Raw genomic sequence first — 24,778 nt, forward strand, 5'->3', positions numbered from 1 at the left:
AGTCGTGTACCTCATTTAAGCTCGCTCATAATTCAGTCTTACCAGCTGGGTCCCGAGAAACGATGACTCACCAGGAACATGAGGTCGAAGTCACATCACAGAGAGGGTTAGGTAAGCACCTAAAAGTGGACTTCATGTAAAAGGAGGACAATAGTAAAAGAATGGAAGAGGACATATTTATATGTGTAAAATAGATGATATTAGATCCACATGTATTATCATTGCACAAGTACTGGAAACAAGTAAACAATAGCTTAGTCCAAAATAAATAATACTGGCAATAATTAGAAGCAAGAACAGTAATAAAGTTGTTGCTGTTTGAGTGATATTAAAGCAAGGAAAAGGAGTGCTGTTATGCTGAAAATCAGCAAGGTTGTGATATGGTCATAAGCAGGCCTTTCAGATCAGTGTAAAAAATATTTAGTCTATGTATTTTTATTGGGGTATACCAGCTGTCTGTTGCAGCTGTTACCCTACTGGGCTGCAGACAGAGGGCTTTTGCACCTGATGCTACCAAAAGAAGGTTGGATGCTTTTCTACTGGGATGCTGGCCAACCAGCATAAACCAACTGATCTACACCAATTTTGGAGGGTTAAATCTGAAGACCAAGACAGTTGATCAGTGAAAACATCAAAATTGTCATTGTCACAAATATATTTACTTTAATGAAATGTGTGCATAATCTTATCACTTATTCTAACCATTTATAACCTAGTTGTTGTTAAGAGAGAATTGATGTATTGTTTACATTTTCATTATTTACTAAAAAATTATAATATATTATATATTATACTAATATGATATATACTAAACAACATCTAAAGCCCAAAAGTACTTATAACAACTAATGTTTTTACAATTAATAGTTGTTTAGTGTGTGTATAGACATCATCAGATGCAACAGTACTGCTGGAGTGTTTAAACACCTCAGCTTCACTGCTAGACTGATAAAAGCCCACCAGACACAAATGTCCAGCCAACAGCATCCTGTGGGTAGCGTCCTGTGACCACTGAAGAAGGTTGAGCAACAGAAACTGTGCAGCAACTGACTTTACATCTACAAGGTGGACCAACTGTCTTTTTAAACACTCCTGCAGCTGTGCTGTGTCTGATCCACTCGCACACACCAACACACCATCACCATGTCAGTGTCACTGTCGCCCAAATAATACCTGCTCTGTGGAGATCCTGTGGGGTACTGAGCATTGAAGAGCAGGGTGAAAATGGGTTTAAAAAGTATGCAGACTACAGTCTCAAATTAGAGAACTACAAAATGCTCCTGTATGGTAAGTGGAGCTGATATAATGGACAATGAGTGCAGAAATGTTAATGTTATGGCTGCTCTGTGTATATATATTTGCTCCACAAGTATTTCAAAAATGTTATATATGTTAAACAATATATTTTTGTTTGTTATTTTAATAATGTATCTCTTAAAAATAGTATGATTTCAGCCCTGAAGTGTCCAATCAAATTACTTGGTAGGAACTAAAGGTTGTATAAAATATATGTGGATATAAATATATACTATATAAATAATGCAGTTATAAAGTATTCCTAATGAACATAGTATTATAAACTATATAATCAAAAAATGAATATATTAAAAGCCCGTAAATTAAGGTGAGTCATCAATAGTAATTTAATACTGGGAAGTTTGAGACCAAAATATCTGCTCTTTATTTTGAAAAAGACTTTCTCTATAAATATCTCATAAACATGGCTTGTGATAATCGGGGTGTTGGTGATGCTAGCGAGGCAAGTGGCCAGGGGGTGCTGTGGTACCGATGCAAATGCCATGGGAGCGATGTTGAAGCTACAGTCTTTGCACCACTTCCCTTTACAATAATATTTCAAGCAAGGAGACCCAACCTCAGCTTATTTAAGATTACAACTCTTCTCATCAGCAAAATGTAGTCCTCTCGTCAGGGCTGCCAGTACGAGAAAATGTCTTCCAGGCAAAAAAGAGGCAGTTCTTGTGCAAATGAATCACTCAGTCAGTCAGTAAGCGAAATTGCCTCCTCTAGGCCGGCCCGCCAGGCAAGCAACAACATACACTTCATAGACAGTCTAACTTAATGGAGATAAGCAGCAAGTGAACAGTTATACATGAGGAGTTAATTGTGTAGTTAAATTAATTGTTGTTTGATCTGTTTAAGGAATCTTGTACTTCCAGTACTTGGGAGGCATTTTTAGATGTTTGGCCTTTCTATTCTTAAACCTTACCAGTGTTTTGCATATTAAAATAACCCCCCTGTATTCAAATTCGTGAAGGTATCTCTGCTTTTGTCTGATTTTAACAATGATACCCCTACCAATATTCTTGACTCGACTAGATGTTAATTTCTAAATGAATAACTCAGTATTTTGCTAAACCCCTTGAATAAAACATCACTTCTAGACTGCTTTATTTCAGATTCATTGAGGTGGTGTACGTAAGCAGAATTGCTAAAAATTGGGGCACTGTCCAAATTCTTACGGAACTGACTACATTTATACAGTGCTAGGCACTGGTTCCTTTATACTTGCCACATTGTGCAGTGCATTACACTAGGCATCTCTAACTGTAATTAATGCACAGCATCTGATCTATTTCGGCCAGATGGATAAATATGCTCCAACTGGTTTTATGCTGATATTTTGACCTTGACGCCACTACTTAGTACACCTGTCTAATTTCTGTGGTAACTTTCTCCAGTACAAAGCAGACATCTCTGCCAGGCCCCTCTCTAGTGTCTCTTCCAGCCACTGCTATGAATAATATCTACCCGGGTTTCTATTCTCAGACTCTCTTTGCAATTACCTTGATGTCTGTGCACTGTACACTGTAGCTTAAAAAACCTAGTAACCTGGCTTTATTTAAGGGATAGTTCAGATGCAGTCAATCAACTAAGACTTGTGAGTTTGATGTATGCTTCTCGGGCAGTGAGAACAAACACCAGTAGCAGTGGGCAGCTACCTCAGCGCCCAGGGAGCTATTGGGAGTTAGGTGCCTTGCATAAGGACACCTTATTCGCGAATGTTGAGGGATGAGAAAGTCTTCCTCCTGTTCCTTCATTACTTTACTTCACTTTTGACCAGGTTGAGGTTCCATTCTAAATGAAAGGAACAAACTTCACATACCAAACCTGCCTTGGCTGATTGACTGATAAATCATTTTAACTAGTTTTTGCTATTCCTTTTCATTTCTTTTCTTTTTATATGTTTTCCATTTTACATAGATGTGGAGTGGACGAAGGTCAGGGTTCACAAAGTTAAGGATATCCAATGGTTGCTAAGGTATAGCTAGGTGGTTACAGAGGTATCTGTTTTAGATTCTAGGGGGTTTTATGCTGTTCCAGGTGGCTGTTAGGGAATTGTTAAGGGGTTTCTATGATATTTCATGTAGTTGCTAGGGTGTTACTATCCCTGGTATCTCAGGTAGTTGAGACGATATTACTATGTGATTGGTAAAAGTATTGATAAGTGGTAATTATGCAATTTTTCATGGTTGCTGATTGCCAGTGGTTGCTGTGATGCCCCAGATGTTTACTATGATATAACAGGTGGTGTCTGGGGTGTTGTTAGTGTGTTTGTATTTTAATGACAGGAGTATGAAAACTCACAGACATTATGCCATTTCATCTCATTACCATGCAAAAAACACACGTCAAACCCTGTCATACTGAACATTCTGTAGTTCCTTTTAGGCCCTTTATCATGTATGAGTGTCTGTCTGATGTCACATGAACCAACTCATTTGCATCTCTGCTTTTTCATACTGCAATGTTTCAGCTCTGAGTGCTTTTGGAATGAAGCACAATACTAGGCAGACAACCTGCACAGAAGTCATTTATCTTACAGTATATCTTAAAGGTGCAGTAACCAAAACACACTGGAAGCTATACAAATGTAAGTGTACCCCTAGGGAAAATATTAAAAACATGTAGAATATGGGCCCTTTAAATCATTAATACATTCACCAATCTGTCACTGTACTTTGTTTTTAGTAGGACACATTTTCTAAAACATTATGTCTACTTCATAATTTATCCTCTTCTGCACACAAAGCTATTTCAAGCAACAAACAGTTTGCTGTCTTGATTCATGTTTTAGTAATAAAGTGCTTTAGCCAGCTCTTTTCTCCCTTAATGGATTCACCCAAAAAAAGAGAATTTAACAATATGCTTTAAATGTGTATGCTGTAGCTTTTCCTTAGATAAATTTAAATAAGACTCTCACGCATTTTGTAGTAATGGCATACTTTTTTAGCCTGTCTAAATGTAAGTATGGTAAAAGACATGCAATTATGCTGATTGGTGGATATTAGCCTCATAACCAGCAGCAGTGCCAGGACTGCTATTTTGAATGGACATAAAAGAACTTGCAAAGTCGCAAGGTGTTCAAATACTTATTTTCGTCACTGTATGTTATAAGCTGACTGTGAAATACATATATGTCATACATATCTCTGCACCTTTGTCACACTTTTTCCACACACAATCAGTATGGAGTGCTGGGTTGGTTGCTGCACTGTCCTGTCTGATTATTGGGCTTACTGTCTTTTAGATTTATTGTATTGCTTTTTTGTTCCAAGTTTGCACATTTGCATTTTATGCTGCCTTCTGTTGTGTTGTGTTGCTCTGTGTTACACAATGGTCCTGGAGGAATGTATTTTCACTCCACAATGTAGGCCTTCTTGCAACTGAAATGACAATAAAACTACATTTTCTTATTGCTGCCAAAAAGTTACACTTTAAGCCCACTGAACTTTTTTTTGCCCCAAAAGCAATGAGCTTGTTTAGATGTTCCTTTGACCACGTCTGATGATGAATTTTGTAGCCATGACGCAGAAAAGGTTTTCTTCTGATAAATTCCATGAAGTTCATATTTGTGCATCTGTCGCTCCACCGATGTGGCCTGCTATTTCTTAATTGCATTATAAAAGCTTTGCTATCTCTGTATACAGTGCTCCCGCTTTTTGGGCATCAATTATTTTTATTGAATACAGCAGCTGCTTAAAAGATATTTATAAGCTTTAAAATGCATCACCTGGCTTTTCCTAATGATAGTGAAGTAAGTAACCTAGCTGTCTTTACATAGTATGTTAACAGAATATTAATCATGTGTTACCTTTTGTAAAGCTATTTAAACCGTACAAAAGTTCATATGTAAATATAATCTATTTATTTATTTATTTATTTATTAAAACGTATAAATAATTCTACAGTGTACACAAGATACAAGAAGACTTGTAAAAGTAGCAGTATTTGTACTCGTATTGAGATATTGGCATTGGTGTCTTTCGGTATCGGATCGACCAGAAAATCCAAAACCAGTGGTTTCGCTCCTCCAGTGGTGAGGCTCCAGAGGACACGCCTTAGGCAGCGGTGCAAGTGAAACAACGTCTGATTGGTCCACCAGCAATGCGCTGAGGACAGCTAACCAATCCTGTTTCAGCTGTTGAGTTTCGGTTCATTAAAACACTTTGGAGGAGAAGAAGCAAGCTTCCGTGTTTTGATTTTATTTCACGAAGTTTGAGGAGTCGTGCTGTGTGAGTGAAAATGGGGGCTTGTATGGCTTTGTGTTCTCTTGCGAGCTGCGTGAGTAACTTTATCAAACTCTACAAAGTGTTTCTCTTTTGGTTTGCTCAGTGTAGAGAAGAGTATTTACCCAGCGTGTATTTCTGACTGTTGTAAAGTGTTTTAAGTCTCTTAACTGAAGTCCGGTTGTTCCGGTTTTGCGTCTTAGGAACATGTGACGGTAAAGGGATTCGTATTAGGCCCACTGTAAGGCACTCGACTGACTTCAGAAAGTGTCTATAAAATTTCTCTATCTCTGCTTGCTGCTGATTTACACTTTTACTTTTTTACCACATAGAAAGCTATGTTTCGTGTCTTTTATGCTGTTCATGTTGGCCTATTGAAAATACATGTATTTCATAGCCTAACTTCTATGCGTATTATCATATGGTATATAGCCTCAATACGAATCATGCTTTTTCTATTTTAAATAATCTGTTATGCTTTTTTTTTTTTTTAAATACAATTAATATATGTCTATCCTTTAGGCATCATGTCTGTGTGGCTCCGCTCCATGTCTGTTGTCAGGATGTTGCCCTTCCACTTATAACTCCACTGTAACCCGCCTGGCTTTCTCCTTCTTCATGCTGCTCGGCACCCTGGTGTCCATCATTATGATTATGCCTGGTATGGAGACTCAACTGGAAAAGGTATATTAAACAATGGTGGTGGTACAATGATGGTGGTAGTAATAATAATAATAATAATAATGACTTTAATACCTTGTTTTTATTTTCTCAAAGTTCTTCAGAATATATGTAAATAATTATTTGGACAGCAAAACATTTTGTACCACATACATTGACAATGAAGCAATCAAGATGTGATTTTGAGTCTGTATCCATTTGTACTGTGAAGCACTATCCAATCCACCGATATCACAGCACAGAATCTGAGCAGAAAGCATAGCTCTATACAAATCGGAATTCATCCTGCTACTTCTATCAGCAGCCACATCATAAATAAACACCAATGACCCAGTTTCATTGGCAGCTATACATGCCCATGTCATAGCAGTTCATTTTTGGGCTCCAATTAACTAATTACAGTAACAGGAACTTTTGCATGCGACTGTAGTTAGCTTTCAGGTCTTTAGAATTAGTCATTTGCATATAGTAATGAAGATTACTATATTTGCAATCGAGTTGACTGGTTCTCGTTAGTAACACTAAGTAATTAGTTGAATGTTCCATCAGGCTAATCTGATTTCTTTTTCTGAGTGAGTTTTTCAAGTTTGCATCTTGAAGTTAACCCTTATGTGTTTGCATTTACAAAGGCTTCTCTTAATTGTAGACTTGATTGCCAATGATATGCCTACCTCCTCGAGAGTTTACTAGATGTTGTGCAGGGTCCGTGATCGTCTTCTCCAGTTGTCCTCCATGAACTTTCAGGTCTTTTGGTGTTGCTGACCTCACGGTGCATTCTTTCTTTTTAAGAATGTATTAAGTTGTTAATTTGGCAACTCCTAAAGTTTCTGCTATCTCTCTGATAGTTGTCTTATTATTTTTGTGCATGTGAAAGTCAGGGAAAAACCACTGTGTTAAAATAGGTGCAAACAGTTAATGCAAGATTTTAGGAAGGAAAATGGAGGAAAAAATCCTGTGCATATATACACTGTGACAGCCCATTGCTAAGCAAACTACATTTACTCATTTCTGTCTATAGTGTAATTGTACCACAACTCCTATTACATGTACACATATACAAAAGTGCTCCATTTCCTAAAGTGTGCCATGCTATTTTGTTGCAAAAAGAATGTTTGAGACTTTTTTGAGGGTCAGAAGATGCATTAAAAAGGCCTTTAAGTATTGAAGCACATACTTTATTAAAAATGTGCTCCTGTTTAAAATTATGCTTCTGTAAACACTTTTACTATTTATTCTCAACAGATTCCTGGATTTTGTGAGAAGGGTATGTCCATACCTGGATTTCAGGGCAAGGTCAACTGTGAGATCATTGTGGGTTACAAGTCTGTGTACAGGATGTGTTTCGCCATGGCTTGCTTCTTTTTTCTCTTTTCCTTCATCATGATCCGAGTGCGCAGCAGCAAGGACCCACGAGCATCCATTCAGAATGGGTATGATGGTGTGGGTAGCAGTAACTCCTTGTTCAAGTAGAGGACCTGTATTGTGACAAACAGAAAGTTTAATGTTGTGTATAAACCCTTGTTAAACCCTTAACACTCCAAGGCTTATTACACACTAAGGTTTGTTATTCAGTAACTACAGGGGCTTCTGTACAAACTGGTTGGGCTATTCTTTGGTTTCGGGCCCGCTACCGGGCCATAGGCTTTTTAAAGAGTTAAAGTTTCTGTTCAGTCCATATTTCAAAATTAACCTGCTTACTTTTTTTCATGTGTGTGTTACATAAAACATTGTATTTGCACATATCCATACATACAGCAGTTCAGCTCTGCCCTGAACTTCTAAGGAGTGTTTCAGGCTGCTTTTGGATTGCCTGGGGCACATTACAGGGCAGTCAATCATTAATTTGAATTCTAGTTAAGGAACTATTGTGAATTATTTGGTAACTGTTTGGTATAGCACTTTTGTGGAGTCCCATAGGGACCCAGTGTTAATCATGACAGTAATGTAGTTCTAAGAGTGAAGTGTGGAATTACCTACAGAGTCCAAGGGGTTTAACTTCTAAGGGATAAAGAGAGGTTGGAAAATTATTTAAAATTACTGTTTGCTACATGAAATTATACAAATATTATATTTTATATTCAAGTTAAATCCAGAATATGAGCCCTGTCGGCTATTTTCTATAAACAACACGTAACTACTGTGTTGGTGCTGTGCCTGGCACAGAATGGTCTCTTTGATTTGAGTAACACTGCTGCCCTCTAGTGGTGTTGTAGTGGATTTTATTTGTTCGGGTTATGTTCATAAGGGCGTAACAAAACGACACCCCACACACATTCTGTTTCTTTAGTTATACTTACAAAGGATAAATAAAATCACCCTGTCACCATGCATGATCATGACCAGCTTGTTTGATTGTGTATTTTCTGTAGATTCTGGTTCTTCAAGTTCCTGATACTGGTTGGGATAACTGTAGGTGCTTTTTTTATTCCAGATGGAATGTTTAACACAGGTACGTCTTTTTACTTTTAAATGCTGTCCGTCTGTTCTGACAAACAAAACTGAGCAGCATAGCAAGGATAGCTTTTCGATTTAGATTTGATTTCCTTACCTGTTAAGATTGGACAAACTGTTAATAAGCTGAAGACTGTGCTTTCATAAAAATCATGCAGTTGTTTAGTCTGGAAGCACGGATAATACCTTGCTATTTCTATTTATTGTCTTATTACTCAGATCCCAACTCTTTTATTAATATTATTTTTACACTATGCTCTCGAAAATGAAGGTGCCATAAGGATTCTCTGAAGACCGACTTTTGGTTGAAAAACCTTGCAAATTAATAGATTTAGCAATTTATTGTTGTAAAATGTTTAACCTGTACATTAATGTATTATTCAGTTGCTAATCCTAATTCAGAAACTATTGTAAATTGGGCTATTTTATAACTTATCCCATTAGGGTCTATTGTAGGGCCTATGAAAGAGATGTTAATTATGCAGTTGTGAAAGCCAAGGAGTGTGGTCTTACACACAGGGTCTAAGGGGTTACATTCTTCACATGCATTTGCAACAACTGTTCATCAAATCATGCACTGAAAAGTTCTATAGGGAACCAAAAAGTCTTTTGTTAATGTGCTGATCAAAGCCCATCTCTGGGTACTCTGTACAGTTCTGATATTCTACTGCAGTTAGGTCTGTTACCATTTCAGTGTGGTACTACTTTGGCGTGGTGGGTTCCTTCATCTTCATCCTGATTCAGCTGATCCTCCTGGTGGATTTCACTCACAACTGGAACCAGACATGGGTGGAAAATGCTGAGAATGGGAACAGGTGCTGGTATGCAGGTATGATCAGCCATGGTAGCCGCTAGTATGACTACACCATGACATCCATGTCTTACTCAATACCACTGTTACAGTGTGTCATGCCTTATTTGGGTGAAGCAGATATGTGTGTTTGTCCTTACCAGTTTAGAGACAAAAACATGCATTTAGGATTATTTTATGTAGCGATGATCTACTCTTGGGAAAATCTGGGAAGTTGGGAAAATCTGGACATTTAGATATTTATTTTTGTCCTGTAAATGTTGAGATCCTGAAAAAGTAAAAAAAAAAATTGTGTATTGTGATTAATCTTTTTTGATCTTCTGTTAAAAATGTTCTGTTTGTGTGTTTTCTGCAGCACTGCTGTCCTTCACAGTCGTGCTCTATGTGTGTGCCTTCGCTGCGATGGTGCTGTTCTATGTGTTCTATACACAGCCAGACGACTGCACTGAACACAAAGTCTTTATTAGCCTGAACTTCATCTTCTGCATCATCGTGTCTGTTGTCTCTGTTCTCCCTAAAGTAAGGGTAAGTATGCATTTTTTGTGTCTTTGTCTCTCGACCACTAAGGTTATTGATCTAGCTCTTTTTGCAGAAGCTGTCCCTGAGCGGAGAAATGTGTTCTCATTTTGTAAGCTTTTCAAAGAACATATTATTAATGTCCTATTTTTGCTCGTCTTTGTGTGCATGTACCATGCTACAGGAAGCCCAGCCGAGCTCTGGCCTACTGCAGTCTTCTCTCATCTCCTTGTATACCATGTACCTCACCTGGTCCGCCATGAGCAACAACCCCAGTAAGTCACACTCTGCTCCACTACTGGAGCGCATTGCAAAAGCCATATAACCTGCTCATAACTCTGCTGCAGATCTGCCGTCTGCACCTGTGTCTTACAAATAAGCTTCAGTCTTTTTGGGATGGTCATTTGGCTGAACGTCTGTCACGATCACTATATTATTAGTATTCAAGCAATTTCAAGTCAAATGTATTTGTATAACGCTTTTTACAACTGTTGTTGTCACAAAGCAGCTTTACATAATCAGTAATTAGTAAGTCAGAAAAAAAGAAAAATAAATAACATACAAAGACATGAAGTATCTAGGACCCCCAAGCCAACAGCGACAGTGGCAAGGAAAAACTCTCTCAGAGCTGGAGGAAGAAACCTTGGGAGGAACCAAGACTCACATGGGGGACTCACATGGGGGACCCATCCTCCTCTGGTCAGAACTATTTATAAATTATTGACAAAACTCACCAAACCATCTAAACTGTTAACCTGTTCTGGTGTGCAACATATTCATAATCATAAAATAATAATCATGGTGTAGTATAACTTAATACAGTCATGGCAGTGATAAGAGTAAGAGTAATGAGTAAGGATGGTTAATAGTGGTAATATTAATAGTGGCAGTGATTATAACATACAAGTGATCATAACATACAATGTATGTTTTCAGTCATAGCTGTGCAGTGACAAAGATATTCTATTACATTACATGTTCCACCAATTTAAAAAGTTATTCCCAAACAAAGTACATCAATTTGAAGTTGATTTATACAAATACTTTTTACTGAAAACAGGGGTTTTACTGCTGCTTACTATTGTAAATTAACAGCATATCTTATAACATCTTATCTAAGTTGTGGGGCTGTATTATTTATAGCAACACAAACTGGATTTGCCTGGTATCTGCGAATAGTCTGCATTAAGAGCTTTAGATCGAATCTGGGTGTAAAAAAAAAAAAACTTGATCAGGATGTCCCAACCCTTAAACTTTCAACTCCAGGTGCGCTTGAGCATTACTGACCATTTACTTTCCAAGCTGGGATGTGCGAAAAGAAGAACCACTATGACTATGACTATATATGACAATAAAGCACATGGACATTAAAAAGCAATATGTAAAGCATAACACTGTATAAATGTCTGAGTGCCAAGGCTCTTAATTACTGTGATGGGTAAATTTAAAGCGTGCATTACCATCATGCAAACTGCCAAGTAAACACTACCTATTCATTGAGATGGTAAATTGTAATGAGTAAGTTTGATTGTGACCACCTTAATTGGGTATTGGAAAAGAGCATTGAGCTTGAGCACTTCGGGCTTTGATCCACTTTGTTTGGGTAACACTTTCTGTTCATGGCAAGATTGGTTTTGCACTTTGAGTACAGAAAATGAAAGAAGCACAAAAAGAAATAACATTCTTTGCCCTGAAAATAGAAGCAAGTACTCTTAGCGCAGAGGCTAGCATCCGTTACTAAGCAGGCAATAATGGTTGCTAAGGTCAGAGCTGTCTTGGATGCACTGCATCTAGATGGGGAATAAGAGGCCTCTCTTTTTAGATGTTGTTGTTCCAGGCAGTGGAAAAACAGGCATGCAAATACACAATATTATAACTGAGTTGCCAGTTTATTACATGCAGCTTGTAGCTAAACCTATTGGCTGATTTATCAGAAATACTGTAATCTTTTGCTACATTGTTTGAGCTTCATTTTATTCTATCCATCAATGGAAAGGGATCACCATAGGACCACCATTGGTCCAAATATTATTTGGGTTGTAAACCATTCTCAGCACAGCAGTGACCCTGGCGTGGTGTTCTGATTATTTATCTTGTCATGGATAACTGTGATAACTGTGATGATGATGATGATGATGATATTTATCATTCTCATTATGTTATCCTCTATCCTTTGCCCTCAGACCGCAAGTGTAACCCAAGTCTGCTTCGCCTGGTCAGTAACAACCCCACCACATCTGACCCCAGCCCCACCATTGCCCCTGGGCAAGTGCAGTGGTGGGATGCCCAGGGCATTGTGGGACTCGTCATCTTCCTCTTTTGCACTCTTTATGCCAGGTAAGCATTATCTAGGACAGTTTGGTTTACCCTGTTTCCCATTGGTTTATATACCGAACAGTCAATGTAAATGGCCATTTTCCCTTTTCTATTCTGACTATTTTCAACCTACGATGGGTTAGATAAATACAACTCAATACAATTGAGTTTCTTGGTTACAGCAGGTCAGACACTTGGCCATCCACTGCTATGGCCCTCAAGGATTGCTGTGGTCAGGTTTTAGTTACAGTTTTCCACATAATTACAGTTGTTTATTTTCCTCCCTGCCAAACCTGTCTTGCAGCATTCGCTCATCCAATAACTCCCAGGTGAATAAGCTGATGCAGACGGAGGAGAGCGAGAGGCTGGCGGCGGACACAGAGATTGCTGGAGAGGATGGAGCGCGACGTGCTGTAGATAATGAGGAGGATGGAGTGACCTACAGCTACTCCTTCTTCCACTTTTGTCTTGTCCTGGCCTCTCTCTACATTATGATGACTCTCACCAACTGGTATCAGTGAGTATCTAGCTGAGGTCCAGACATTTTGAGTGAATTATAATCCCAAAGTTAACATAAGAAATAGTTTAGCAAAACATCAACTGAACATTATTTCTTACTTATCCTAGATACAGTTGATAAGCCAAGAAGTTTGTCTGACTTCTTTGGTTTCAAAAGGGATGTGCTAGGCTAATATTGCTAGGCTAACAAACACTGGGCTTATGCTGCCTTGTGTGGAAATATCGAGCGCACATGAATGGCACTACAGTGCTGTATTTACTAGTGGGAACCTTTTTCAAAGAACCCCCTATTTGACTGGGGTCATCAATACATTATAATTGAATTGTTTAGCAGCAACACATGAACACTGCAGTCTAAAATTATAAACATGTGGAAAAACGAATAAATACATGCTACTGATGCTTCTTACTGGAAAGAACTGCTGCCTGCCGAATGCTCACAGTCCTTATACATCTAAAGCTCATTGTTTTTTCTGCTAGGTCTCTTCACGTCAGAATACAAAATTCTTCAATAGAATAGAATTCAATTGAAAGGCGTTTTTCACAGGTTTCCAACCAAAACCACTTAAACCGAAATCACGTTGTACTAAGGTGCTACAAAGTAATTAGGACATTCCATTCCTGCCTTGCCCCCACTAAACAAACACCTCTCTTCTTTTTCCTTCTGTTCCTTTTTTCCATTCCTTCCTATCCTTTCTTGTAATAGGCCTGACACAGACTACCAGGTCATGCAAAGCACAATGCCAGCAGTGTGGGTGAAGATCAGCTCAAGTTGGCTGGTCTTGGCGCTGTACCTCTGGACCCTTGTGGCTCCTCTGATCTTCTCCAACCGGGACTTCAGCTAAACGCCCAAAATATCATTTCACTCAGGTCTACTCAAATCTTGTTGACCTCATCCATATTGTAGATTTTTAGTTTTATAGGCATACATTCTTTAACCAAATATGTACTTTACTTTTGAACATCCCTTTACCTTCAACTCAAACATTACATTATGGTAACTGGATCAGCCCATACTTTGGCCACAAATGGTGAGCTACTGACAAACTTGATTGTGTGCTGAAAAACGATCCCCACAAATACTAAAACAAATACACCAACACATTGAGGTGGGGTTAAAATTTGCCTCATAATGCTGAATGTATAGTTTAAAAGGTATGCATCTGAGCTAAATCATAAGTGAAACCAGACATATTGAAAACAACAATGATATGTATGTAAACTATGTGTGTACGGACACACACACACACACACAGTCAGGTCCATAAGGGACAGTGACCATTTTTGTAATGTTGCCTTTGCGTATCACTGCAATGGATTTGAAATGATTTGCAATTGATTTTCACAGGCTCTGATGTAACAGGGTGAGTTTTTTTTTTTTTTTTTTTTTTTCCCCTCCTTCTTCCCTAAAATTGAATCCTAATCATTTGCAGTCAGTGACTGTCTGAAGTCCATGAACATCACCAGAATTTCTTCCTTTAAGATGGTTTACCAGGCCTTTATTGCATTTTCCTCCTGTTGCTGCTTGTTTGTGGGTTTTGTCTCCACCATGTTTGATAGATTGTGTGGTATGCTTTATTTCATGAACCCTTTCGTTTCTTCTTCGTACTCAAGTTGATTTCATCTGCCAAGAAACCTTTTCGCCTGGGCAGTTAATTGTCCAGTTACTTTTGAGCCTGTGAAAATGGAGAGACCATGTAACAAATTACTGTAGTTCCTCAACAAATGAGAAATATATTTGTAAACCCTACATTTATATATTTGTCAGAAATTAATCTTGGGGAGTATCTAGACACTATATATTCATGTATATGTACCTGTGTGTTTATATATAATGACAATATATGCTAAAGCCGCCAAATCAAACCTAGCTTGATAATGTAAAAAATTTCATTTTATTGTTTGCACTACATTATGTCGTATGGAACTGAGACAATATTGTTAGATTTCTTTTGACTTTTTAAAATCTTTTTTTTAATACATATATCATTTTATATATCTTATCAAAAGATGTGTCTTTTTTTATAATGATGTTTTTTGGGACTTTTCACACATTGTTACAGACTATACAATTAAACCTTGTATATCAACAAATTTAGCTGAACTGCATTTGTCACATGGTTAAACAATAATGGCTTTGTATTGGGCTAGTGTTATCTGTGCAGTTTTAAACTATGTAGTATAAAGCGGGAACACACCAAGTTGACAAGTTACACTAATGGCTTGTGATTTTCTTCCGCCTTTAAACATTCTTTGAGTTGTCACATGACCAACCCAGAGTGTTCCTGTCACAGGGGACCCTAACTCACTCATTCGCACATAGACACACACACACACACACACACACAAACACACACACATACACACATATATGTGCCTGAAAGGAACACATTTTGGCCTGAGCTGTTTTGGGGAATGTGATTTTCTCTCTCACAAGACTGGCATGAGGTGGGGTGAACACAAGACCCACATTCATACTGCTCCGCTGCTAGAGAGAGAGAGGGAGAGATCTAGGATCAACTCTTTCTGTACACTTGATTTAAGCCATGGCAGTGGACTAAGGCTTTTCAGACAGCTGCTCTTAGTCAGGTGGGTACGAAAGGTGAAACCAGCTTATAAATCAAACAAGTTATACAAGAATATTCTAACTTTCATAAATACAGCTGTGTGTGTAACTTTCAACCAGGTAAAAGTTAGGATTTAAATATAGAATTGACTTATTCCATTCAGGTGCTTACATATGTACAATGAACACATCATTATTACAAAATGGTACATATTGTCCTATATATATGCAAACATTTGCATATCTTTATTCCAATCATGTTGGTTTTCTAAATGTGAATAAGAACCATGTTAACTATGTTTTCTGTGAAATTCAGAGCACACTATTTATTTATTGGCAGAATTGATGCTATTGGGGAAACATAGTAAATATGACATAACCATTGCCCATGCCACAATTACAGTGACTCTCATTTTATTATAAGTGTGAGAGATAGAATATTCAAATGAAATCCTGAACATCGCATCAAATACAATTTGTGAAATTGAGTGAAAAAAGTATTTGGTCCCTTAGCAACCATTAAGAGTTCTTGCTCCCACAGACTGCTTAGATACTCCCGATTTCAACTTGTTACCTGCATTAGACACCTGTATAAAAGAGACCTGTCCACAAAATTGATCAATCAGATTCCAACCTCTCCAAGATGGGCAAGACCAAAGAGCTGTCTAAGGATGTCAGGGACAGGATCGTAGACCTGCACAAAGCTGTAATGGGCTACAAAAGCATAAGCAAGAAGCTGGGTGAGAAGAAAACAACTGTTGGTGCAATTGTTTGAAAATTAAAGAACCACCAAATGACCATCAAGCAACCTCAGTCCGGGGCTCCACTCAAGATCTCACCTCGTGGGGGTATCAATGATGATAAAAAAGATAAGAAATCAGCCCCCAAGAACAGGGAGGTGGAAACCTTATGCTTTGGGGGCGTTTCTCTGCTGAGGGCACAGGACAACTTCACTGCATCGGCGGCAGGATGGACCTCCTTCCCTCTAACAGGACACTGAAAATGAGTTGTGCATGGGTCTTCCAGCACGACAATGACGCGAAACATACAGCCAGGACAACAAAGGAGTGGCTGAAGAAGATGCACGTTAGGGTCATGGAGCACATGGAGTGGCCTAGCCAGTCACCAGACCTTAATCCCATAGAAAACCTGTGGAGGGAGCTGAAACTACTATTTGCCAAGTGACAGCCTCAAAACCATAGTGATTTAGAGATGATCTGCAAAGATGAGTGGACCAAAATTCCTCCTGATATGTGCGCAAACCTGGTCAACTACAACACTGACCTTTGTGCTTGCCAACAAGGGTTTTGCCACCAAGAACTAAGTCTTGTTTTGCTAGGGGGATCAAATACTTATTTCACTCAAAAAATGCAAATCAGTTTATGTACTTTATGTAAAGTGTTTTTTCTGGATTTTCTTTTTGATGTTCTATATCTCATTGTAAAAATAAACCTACCATTTAAATAAAAAAAGACTGTTCATTTCTTTGTCAGTGGGCAAGCATACAAAATCAGCGATGGATCAAATAATAATTTACTCCACAATTATTTCCTGTTTGTCTGAAACATTTCTTAAATGTTTTTAATAGAAATGCAATTTTCTTGTTAGGAAAAAGTTGGAACGCACTACAAAACATGCCTAAAATTACAAACAGGTGCACCATTAAAAAACCCATAAAAATTTCTGAGAAGCAGGACTAAGATATCATCCAATTGTAGAATGGATTTGGAAGAGTCTCAGACTGTCTTTTAAATATTCATGCTTACTTTCACATAAAAAAAAAACAAAACTACATAATGGGAAAGATTGGGAAACAGATCTTTCTTACATATTGGCAGTAACCCAAACCACCAGACATAATCATACATTTTAATATGTGTCATAGAATGTATACAACACATATCTATATATGTATACAAAAGATATCTGACGGGACTAGCCTCCCATCTTTGTACGCTAAATTATGAAACAGTAACACTTTTTTGCATACTTTCTGAAATTATCCAGATGTGCTGATTTTTCTCTTCATTCTTCTCTTCAACCGATACGCTTTACTTTTCATATTGCAAATAAGAGTATGTCATCTATGGCTGGCAGGGCTGACAGCTGCTACAAAAGCACTGGCTTCCACCACATTCTCTTACTATTACATTCTGGTTACAGTCCTTTTTAGAGGTTCTTTATTTAGAATTGCTTCATGTAAAGTTCATAGAGTACGTTTTAGTGTGTGATTTGGGTGTTGGTGGAGTGTAAAATGGTAGTTTAGTAATGCCTGTTGATTGCAATTACATGCATGTCATCACTAAAATAATAATGAATAATAATCAAATACAAAATTGATCAAAAAAAGATCCTAGTGCATCACACTGGGGCCAAATACTTAGAACATGGTTAAAGAGGATTTCAGTTAGAGAGGTCTAATTTAAACCTCAGACGTTTAGTTTGTTTTGCTCTTTATTGTTGAGTGGAATAACTGTGGTAAGATTCAAAGAGCTCTCTAAGGCCTTCAGAAAGAAGGCTGTAGATACAGATGAGTCTGCATTAAAAAATAAATCGATAGGAGATCAGCCATTTTACTGTCTGACAAAAATGGGTTACAAATGGCGAACATTTAACAACTGCCATTATGGCCGGGTTAGGCTATATTTCAGCAATGAAGTCTTCAGCAACCCTAAAATGTCATCACAGAACCTACAAGTAGTTCTTGCCACTGTTGATGTAAAAGTACAGCAACTATAATCAGAAAGAGACCACACAAGTTGGATTTTCATAGATAGTGTTTTGGGGGGGCTGACATGTCTACATAGAACACCTAGAGAACACCTAGACAAAGACCAGGACTTCTGGAACAAGTATTTCTCCCTTTGCACGCATTGTTGAAGACTTCTGATCTTGACCTGGCCAATGTTACCAGTTGTTACACATGTAAATGATTTAGCAGACAGCTTTCTTTCTGAAGGCCTCAGAGAGCTCTTTGGAACTTGCCATCGTGAGACCGCTCTCTTCACCAATCAAGAGCAAACCATACTAAATGTCTGAAGTTTAAATAAGATAGCAAGTATTGTGAGGTGTTTCCGGTATGTAGAATGGTGCTCATTGATGCGATCCATACAGGCCTCATTTTACAAAGTATATGCTGATAATGTCTTGGTGGCAGAGACCACAGCACACCTTTAGAGGTCTTTAGAGGTGTAGTACATGCCTTGAGTGATTAGAGGTGTTCTGGTTGTATGAGGGGAACTACACAATATTAGACATATTAGAAGATTACTTTAAAACATACCTGTGTGGGAGTGAGAGAGTGAGAGTGACCAAGCAATTCCCAGGTCATTTTTTCCACTGCAGTAAGTAGTTGAAGCTTTGCCATCAAAATACTGTACATTCCCATTTTACTGCATTAGTGCCTCTGGAAATTCAATCTGAAGTTGAAACAAACTCAATATGTGCTGACATCTTCTGAGACACTGTAAAACACAGGCTGGTGTCTGTAACATTTAGTGGTAATGTAAGTGATACCAATAGTAGTGACATTGTCACTCTGTGGATTAAATATCACTCTCCTCTGTGTGTCAGCAGCAGACAGGATTCCCCCTGGTCTGTGGAACTCCCTGTTCTTTCCCCCCACACACCACCACGTGGTGGAGAATCTTTCATTTCTCTCTCTCTCTCTCACATATATTACTCCTGATGACTGTCTGTCAGTCGATAGCAGGCTCTCGGGCCCCCCTCCGCCACACACACACAGCAGGAAGCATCAGGCAAATCTAATTCCGTTATATAACCATCGACTGCGCCACAACACAGGCCAGAGTAAGAGGGTGACTTAATGCTTGCATAAGGCTGCCATCATGTCTGTGTTGGGACACTGCAGGATGTTGCAGTATATGACTACATTTAGACTGCAAGCTCAAGTGTTCAACTGTGCTTCACCGCTCTAATCTGAAATGATCTTTTTAACAGTAGTCTAAATAGGCCACTCTCCTGCACTTCTGCTGAACTATCCAGTAAACAAACACTCACAATCACTGACCTACAGTTAATGTGCGGTGGAAGTGTCACACCAAATGTATTCACAATCCAAAACCCCACTTTCCCCTCACAGCTGTCTAAGGTTAACTCCTGCAGAGTCATGACAAAAGTTCTGATCATTCATTCTGATCAGGCTGTTCAAGCAGAGGTCAATTTACTACATATTGCTATGTACAGAATTTTACTAGGACTGTGTGATCTTGGAATCATTTCCATATTGGCAGATGGCTGTTTAAAATGATTACTGCTGTTAGACAGATGTTTAGATTTGACTGGGAATTTCAAACCTGTATTTGATTATGTATTTATTGGACTCCAAAACAGCCCAATGTTAAGCTGTTGTTGGACTGGACCCTAACTCTGTAGAAAGAAATGACTTGGTAATACTAATCCAGGGAGATGTAGTCCTGATGTTCACACTACAACAACAAATATGAATTACCTGCAGTGTGAACTGGCGCTTTATTTCATATCTAATCAGCCAGTTGTGTGGCAGCAGTGAAATACATGGACTCATGCAGATACGCTTAAGGTAATGTTCACATCAACCTCGATGATTTTGAATGTGGCATTGTTGGTGCAAGACGAGAGTTTACTCATAAATGTGCAATAAAAAAAAATCCAATTAGCAGCAGTTCTGCGCCTTGATGATGAGACATGTCTAAGGAGAATTGGCAGACTGGTTTAGGCTGACAGAAAGGCTACAGTAACTCAAAACATCTTAGGGCAGATGGGCTAAAACAGACATGTTGGGTTTCACTTCTGTCAGCCAAGAACAGAAAGCTGAGGCTGCAGTGGACACAAGCTCATCAAAACTGGACAGTTGAAGATTGGAAAGATGTAGTCTGGTCTGATGACTCTCAATTTCTGCCGGGGCCCAAATTGGGTGCCAACGACGTGAATCCACAGACCAAACCTGCCTTGTGTCAACAGTCCAGGCTGGTGAAGGTGGTGCAACAGTGTTGGGACTGTTTTCTTGGCACACTATGAGCCTGTTAATATCAATCAATGCTAAGAAAAATGCTATGGTCTATTTGAGTATCTTTGATGACCATTTTCATCCCATCATGATTTACCCATCAGTAAACCCACAGTTTACCCATCTTCTAACAGCTACTTCCAGCATAAAAATGCACCATGTCACAAAGCAAAAGCCATCTCAAACAGATTTTATGAACATCACAATGAGTTAAGTGTTCTTCATTAGCTTTTCCAGTCACTGAATCTGAATCCAGTAGAACACATTTGGGATGTGGTAGAACAGGAAAGTCACAGCATGAAAGTCTGTAATAGCATCTGAAATAGCTGCAGGAATTGTGTGATGCAATGATGTCAACATGGGCCAGAATTGCAAAGTAATTCTTTCCAACATCTTGTGGAAGCTGTTTTGAGAGCAAAGGGAGACCCTAACCAGTATTAGTATAGTGCTCCAATAAAATGCTTGGTGAGTGTATGTTGTACCTATGCCTCAGTACAAGTGCCTGGCAGTATTAGAAAAGCTTTTGTAAGCTCAACAGATGATCCTCGCCCTGCTGACTCCATACACAGTATGCTGATTATCATACTTGGCCTTTCCTGACTTTAACGTTCAGGAATGAAATCATGGCAATGCAGGTGGAAAAACACCCATGTAGGAATAACTTGTCTCAGAGGTGTTCATTATGCCTTTTCGGCGTTCACTGGAAACCGTTTGAGGATCAACAGAAATGGTTGGCACACTAGGGAGAGACTCTAAAGGGCCCTCGCCATAGAAATAGGCTAGGCCTAAAAATAGCTGCCCAGTTTTAATTTGGCCATTACCAAATGCAGTCCACTGAAATGGAAAGAACCTCCTTTGACTGGGAACATACCACAGTACCACAAGCCATGAGACTGAATATACAGGCCAACAAGATAAAGTTGAGTTTGTACATCCAATGCCCAAAGGTTTGTAGACGCCTGCTCATCCAACATTGTGTCTGAAATCAAGGATATTAATAGAGATGTTGTCCCTATTCGCTGAAGTAACACCCCCTGCTCTGCTAGGAAAGCTTTACACTAGATGATTTAAGATTGCTGTAAGGATTTGATGGCATTCAGATACAACAGCTTCAGTGAGGTCAGGGACTGATGTTGGGTGATTAGTTCTGGCAATCCAGTACTCCAGAGAACACAGCTCCATTGCCACACACCCCAACAACGAGTGGCTTAATACTTCTGTTGTTGTTGGGCATTTGGCATTGGTGTGTGGTTGCTGAAGAGCTTTCTATTCTATTGACCTTGCTTTTTTATGGAAATTATATGGGTAATGTGTATGCAACTCAGCGCCTGTGCAAACAACGGAAAGCTCCACTGTTTTATTGATATTTGTACATAATCAAGAATGGTTAAGAATGATATTCACTATGATATTTACTGTGAACAGGTGTTTTAACAGCGGTGGCAATGGTCTGAAGGGTTTGTATTGCCAGCTACATTGATTAATGATGCCTGAGACACTTTTTTACAATAAACGTTTGACCTAATGATAATGATTAATGATTAATGATTAATAATGATTGAGAGTTTGATGGTGTTAAGCTGAACTCATTTTTTTTTTCAGATTTCAGATGATTTTCTAAAATTCTGATCGACTGTCTCATCTTAGCATATAATATATGCAGAATTCACTATTAGAGGGATACTTTTGCACATATAATGTGAGCTAAGGGGCAAGTTCTGTTTCTTTGCTAATAGATGGAAGGATGATAGCTATTTTATTCGGTCAACTAGGCCAGCCGGGATGCAGTTTTCCCGGTCAGCGCCTCAAAACAAGACAGGTGGCCCAGACAAACCTCTTTTACCTCAGTATGCGACCAGCTTGACTATATATTTCGGGGAAAACCTTATCGTGTGAGAACAAAGGGCCGCCTTAGTTTATTGGGCTGACTGGAAGATGGGAAGCGAGGGGGAAAGAAGGCAGGGGGGAGGGGGGCGTGGCTTCCACGGTCTCGTGCGGGCTGGTGTGGCGCGCGGCGCTCGTGTTCGTGGCGCGGGCAGCTGCGCGAGAACTGCAGCTCCGGCGCGCGCCCGTACTGGAAGGACCAGGGGGCGGGAAGGCAATGTGGACGCCGGCCTGTGCGTTGCGTGTGACCTAAATCTAAATGCACGGAGAGTAACATTACGCGAGTAGAGAGAAGAAGAGTCACGCCATCAAGGTAACGAAACGCTAGCCTTGATTCTTCCGCTTACAACCCCCCTCATTTTGTTGCTGGTCTGTCAGCGTCCTTATAGCGTCCGCGGACCAAAGGGCCCACAGTACTGCGGATAGTGAAGCTCGTGCAGGATCGCATGCATGCCCGGAGTCACGCTGCCATGCGTTGACATGCATGGAGCAACAGTGTTGCAAGGGCTGCTGTTTGCCCTCAGATAGTTGTAGGGCATGAACGCCGCAAGCTTGAAGATGGCCAGTATAAGAAAGCGGCCTTTTAGTGAGACTTAGTTTATCCTTGTTGGTTGTTGCATATTTAAGCTGTGAGTGACTGACGTTCACTCCAGGTTTAGTGAATGAAAGTGAGCAAATAGTGCACAGTGCACTGAAAAAGAGACAGTGGTCCAAATAAAGTTAGCTAGTGTACATGAATGCAGATGCAATGAATCCGTGTGCAATTTATCTGAATAATGCAAATTATTTAAGGCAGCAGTTTATTTTTACCTAGCGTTCTGTTCTGTGCGATGCAAATGCGGTCCTTCCAGCCTCAGCATCTGGACTACAGTAGCTCTTACCGTATGTGGGAGCGGGGAGGATGCATAGCGCGTAGTGAAAAATGGAGGCCAGACGGTTACTTGTTTTGTTTGATAAATCAGAGAAGAGCTTTTTCGATGGTAGCTTTAACATGCATTTGCACTGGCAGGCAATGGCTTGCCTTCTTTTGCAGGTGTGCGCCTCCGCTGTTCTAACGGGGTTAAGCGTTAGCAACCGCTCCGGCATTGTTCGCAGCGGGGCTAAAACCATCAATAACATTACATAATCGCGCTCTCCGCACCAGACCGGGTTCAACGGGGGTCGATACGGGAAAAAGATGTGCATGGCACCGCATGTGGAAAGCATTACAGAGCTAGTCCGCGGAGGTGCACGGTTATTCCTTCGCCTTTGTTCCACCGTGGCAATGCCTTCAGCGCTAAAGCCAACATAAAGGAGGGATGCGCACCAGCCTGTGCCTTTTTCCCCCTGCGTTCACGGGACGCACATGTTAAGACAGCATGTTCTAATAGGGTTCAGTTGTGTGGTCATAATGTTATAATGTTCCCACTCTCTACGTAGAAATAAGGCTAGAGCCCACAATTTATAAGGTATATATATGTATATATATATATATATATATATATATATATATATATATATATATATATATTTATATATATATATATATATATATATATATATATATGCTCCATGTATTGTATATACGGTAAATTGCCCATGTACTGTTTATACTGTATGTACTGTATACAGATACTGGCAGTGATCTATGTCCAGGTAGGTACATCAATAACTTGAGAGCTCTTCGATTTTCAAAAGCCAGGCCCGTCATCCAGAATGTAATCGAGACGTCTTGGCTTGGAGAGGGCGTTTCAGGACAAATACGGCTTATTTCCGAAACCCAACCACAGGTTAATAGTGGGGTTGAATATAGTTGCCATTTCTAGGCTGAGCTGTTGCCTATAGCAGGATGTATCAAGTTCAGGTGCATTTGGGAATGTTGCTGCTGAACATACTGACTTGTATGCTGTATCTAAATAAAATAAAATAACCTAAAGACCATAAGCAGGATAACATTATAGATGAGTACCAATATCAGGCAGATATCAGAAGAATAAGCTGATTTTACAGGAGAAGGAAATAAAGTTAACTTATTTGCCTTACAGCACCCTGCATGTGCCTTTCCACCATGAACTGATATAAAAGGCCCAAAGCTTCTCACAATCATCTCAGGCATCAGGAGGTGTATCCCATTTCTCTGAGTATTTCATTAAATAACTGTGTGAGGGAGCTTTTAGAGATTTCCAGTGCTTCACATGTTTGGCTCCTATCACCACCGCTGTCAACATTTCTGACTCGGTCCGTTTTTCTAGAACAGAGCATTTCACACTAAACCATGATGAATGACCTTGTGTACATCTTAACCTTTTCAGTATGCAGAGCTTGAAACATTGGTGGAATTTCCTCTAAAATGAAGCGCTTCGATGAAGAAACAGCTAATTTGTAAACTTAGTTGTTTTTAAAGATAAATATGAGCATAACATCTACTTGGGAGCAGATTGACTGTGTTAGTGAGATTTTGACCCTGCTGGTCTGTACGCTGAAAAAGGTGACTTAGTGAGTATATTTGATTCAATTTG

The 24,778-nt window shown here is 39.3% G+C and overlaps 2 protein-coding genes across 3 annotated transcripts in view; both read left to right on the forward strand.

The window, feature by feature from the left end:
• The first annotated feature begins 5,508 nt into the window (after positions 1 to 5,508).
• Positions 5,509 to 15,035, forward strand: serinc2 (serine incorporator 2). Its single transcript, XM_072675425.1, has 10 exons — positions 5,509 to 5,583; positions 6,051 to 6,212; positions 7,452 to 7,639; positions 8,579 to 8,658; positions 9,355 to 9,489; positions 9,827 to 9,996; positions 10,172 to 10,262; positions 12,171 to 12,324; positions 12,608 to 12,820; positions 13,529 to 15,035. Exons 1-10 carry the CDS (start codon positions 5,545 to 5,547, stop codon positions 13,665 to 13,667), a joined length of 1,371 nt encoding a protein of 456 aa, XP_072531526.1. The 5' UTR covers positions 5,509 to 5,544; the 3' UTR covers positions 13,668 to 15,035.
• Positions 15,036 to 22,435: 7,400 nt separating this feature from the next.
• Positions 22,436 to 24,778, forward strand: part of hivep3a (HIVEP zinc finger 3a) — a 38,221-nt gene continuing 35,878 nt past the window's right edge. For both annotated transcript variants that reach the window (XM_072675427.1, XM_072675426.1), the window contains exon 1: positions 22,436 to 22,593. The gene's annotated coding sequence lies outside the window, so the exon portion shown is untranslated. The remainder of the gene's footprint in view (positions 22,594 to 24,778) is intronic.

The sequence above is a fragment of the Salminus brasiliensis genome, chromosome 3 (genome assembly GCF_030463535.1).
Source record: "Salminus brasiliensis chromosome 3, fSalBra1.hap2, whole genome shotgun sequence".
Classification (NCBI taxonomy): Eukaryota; Metazoa; Chordata; class Actinopteri; order Characiformes; family Bryconidae; genus Salminus; species Salminus brasiliensis.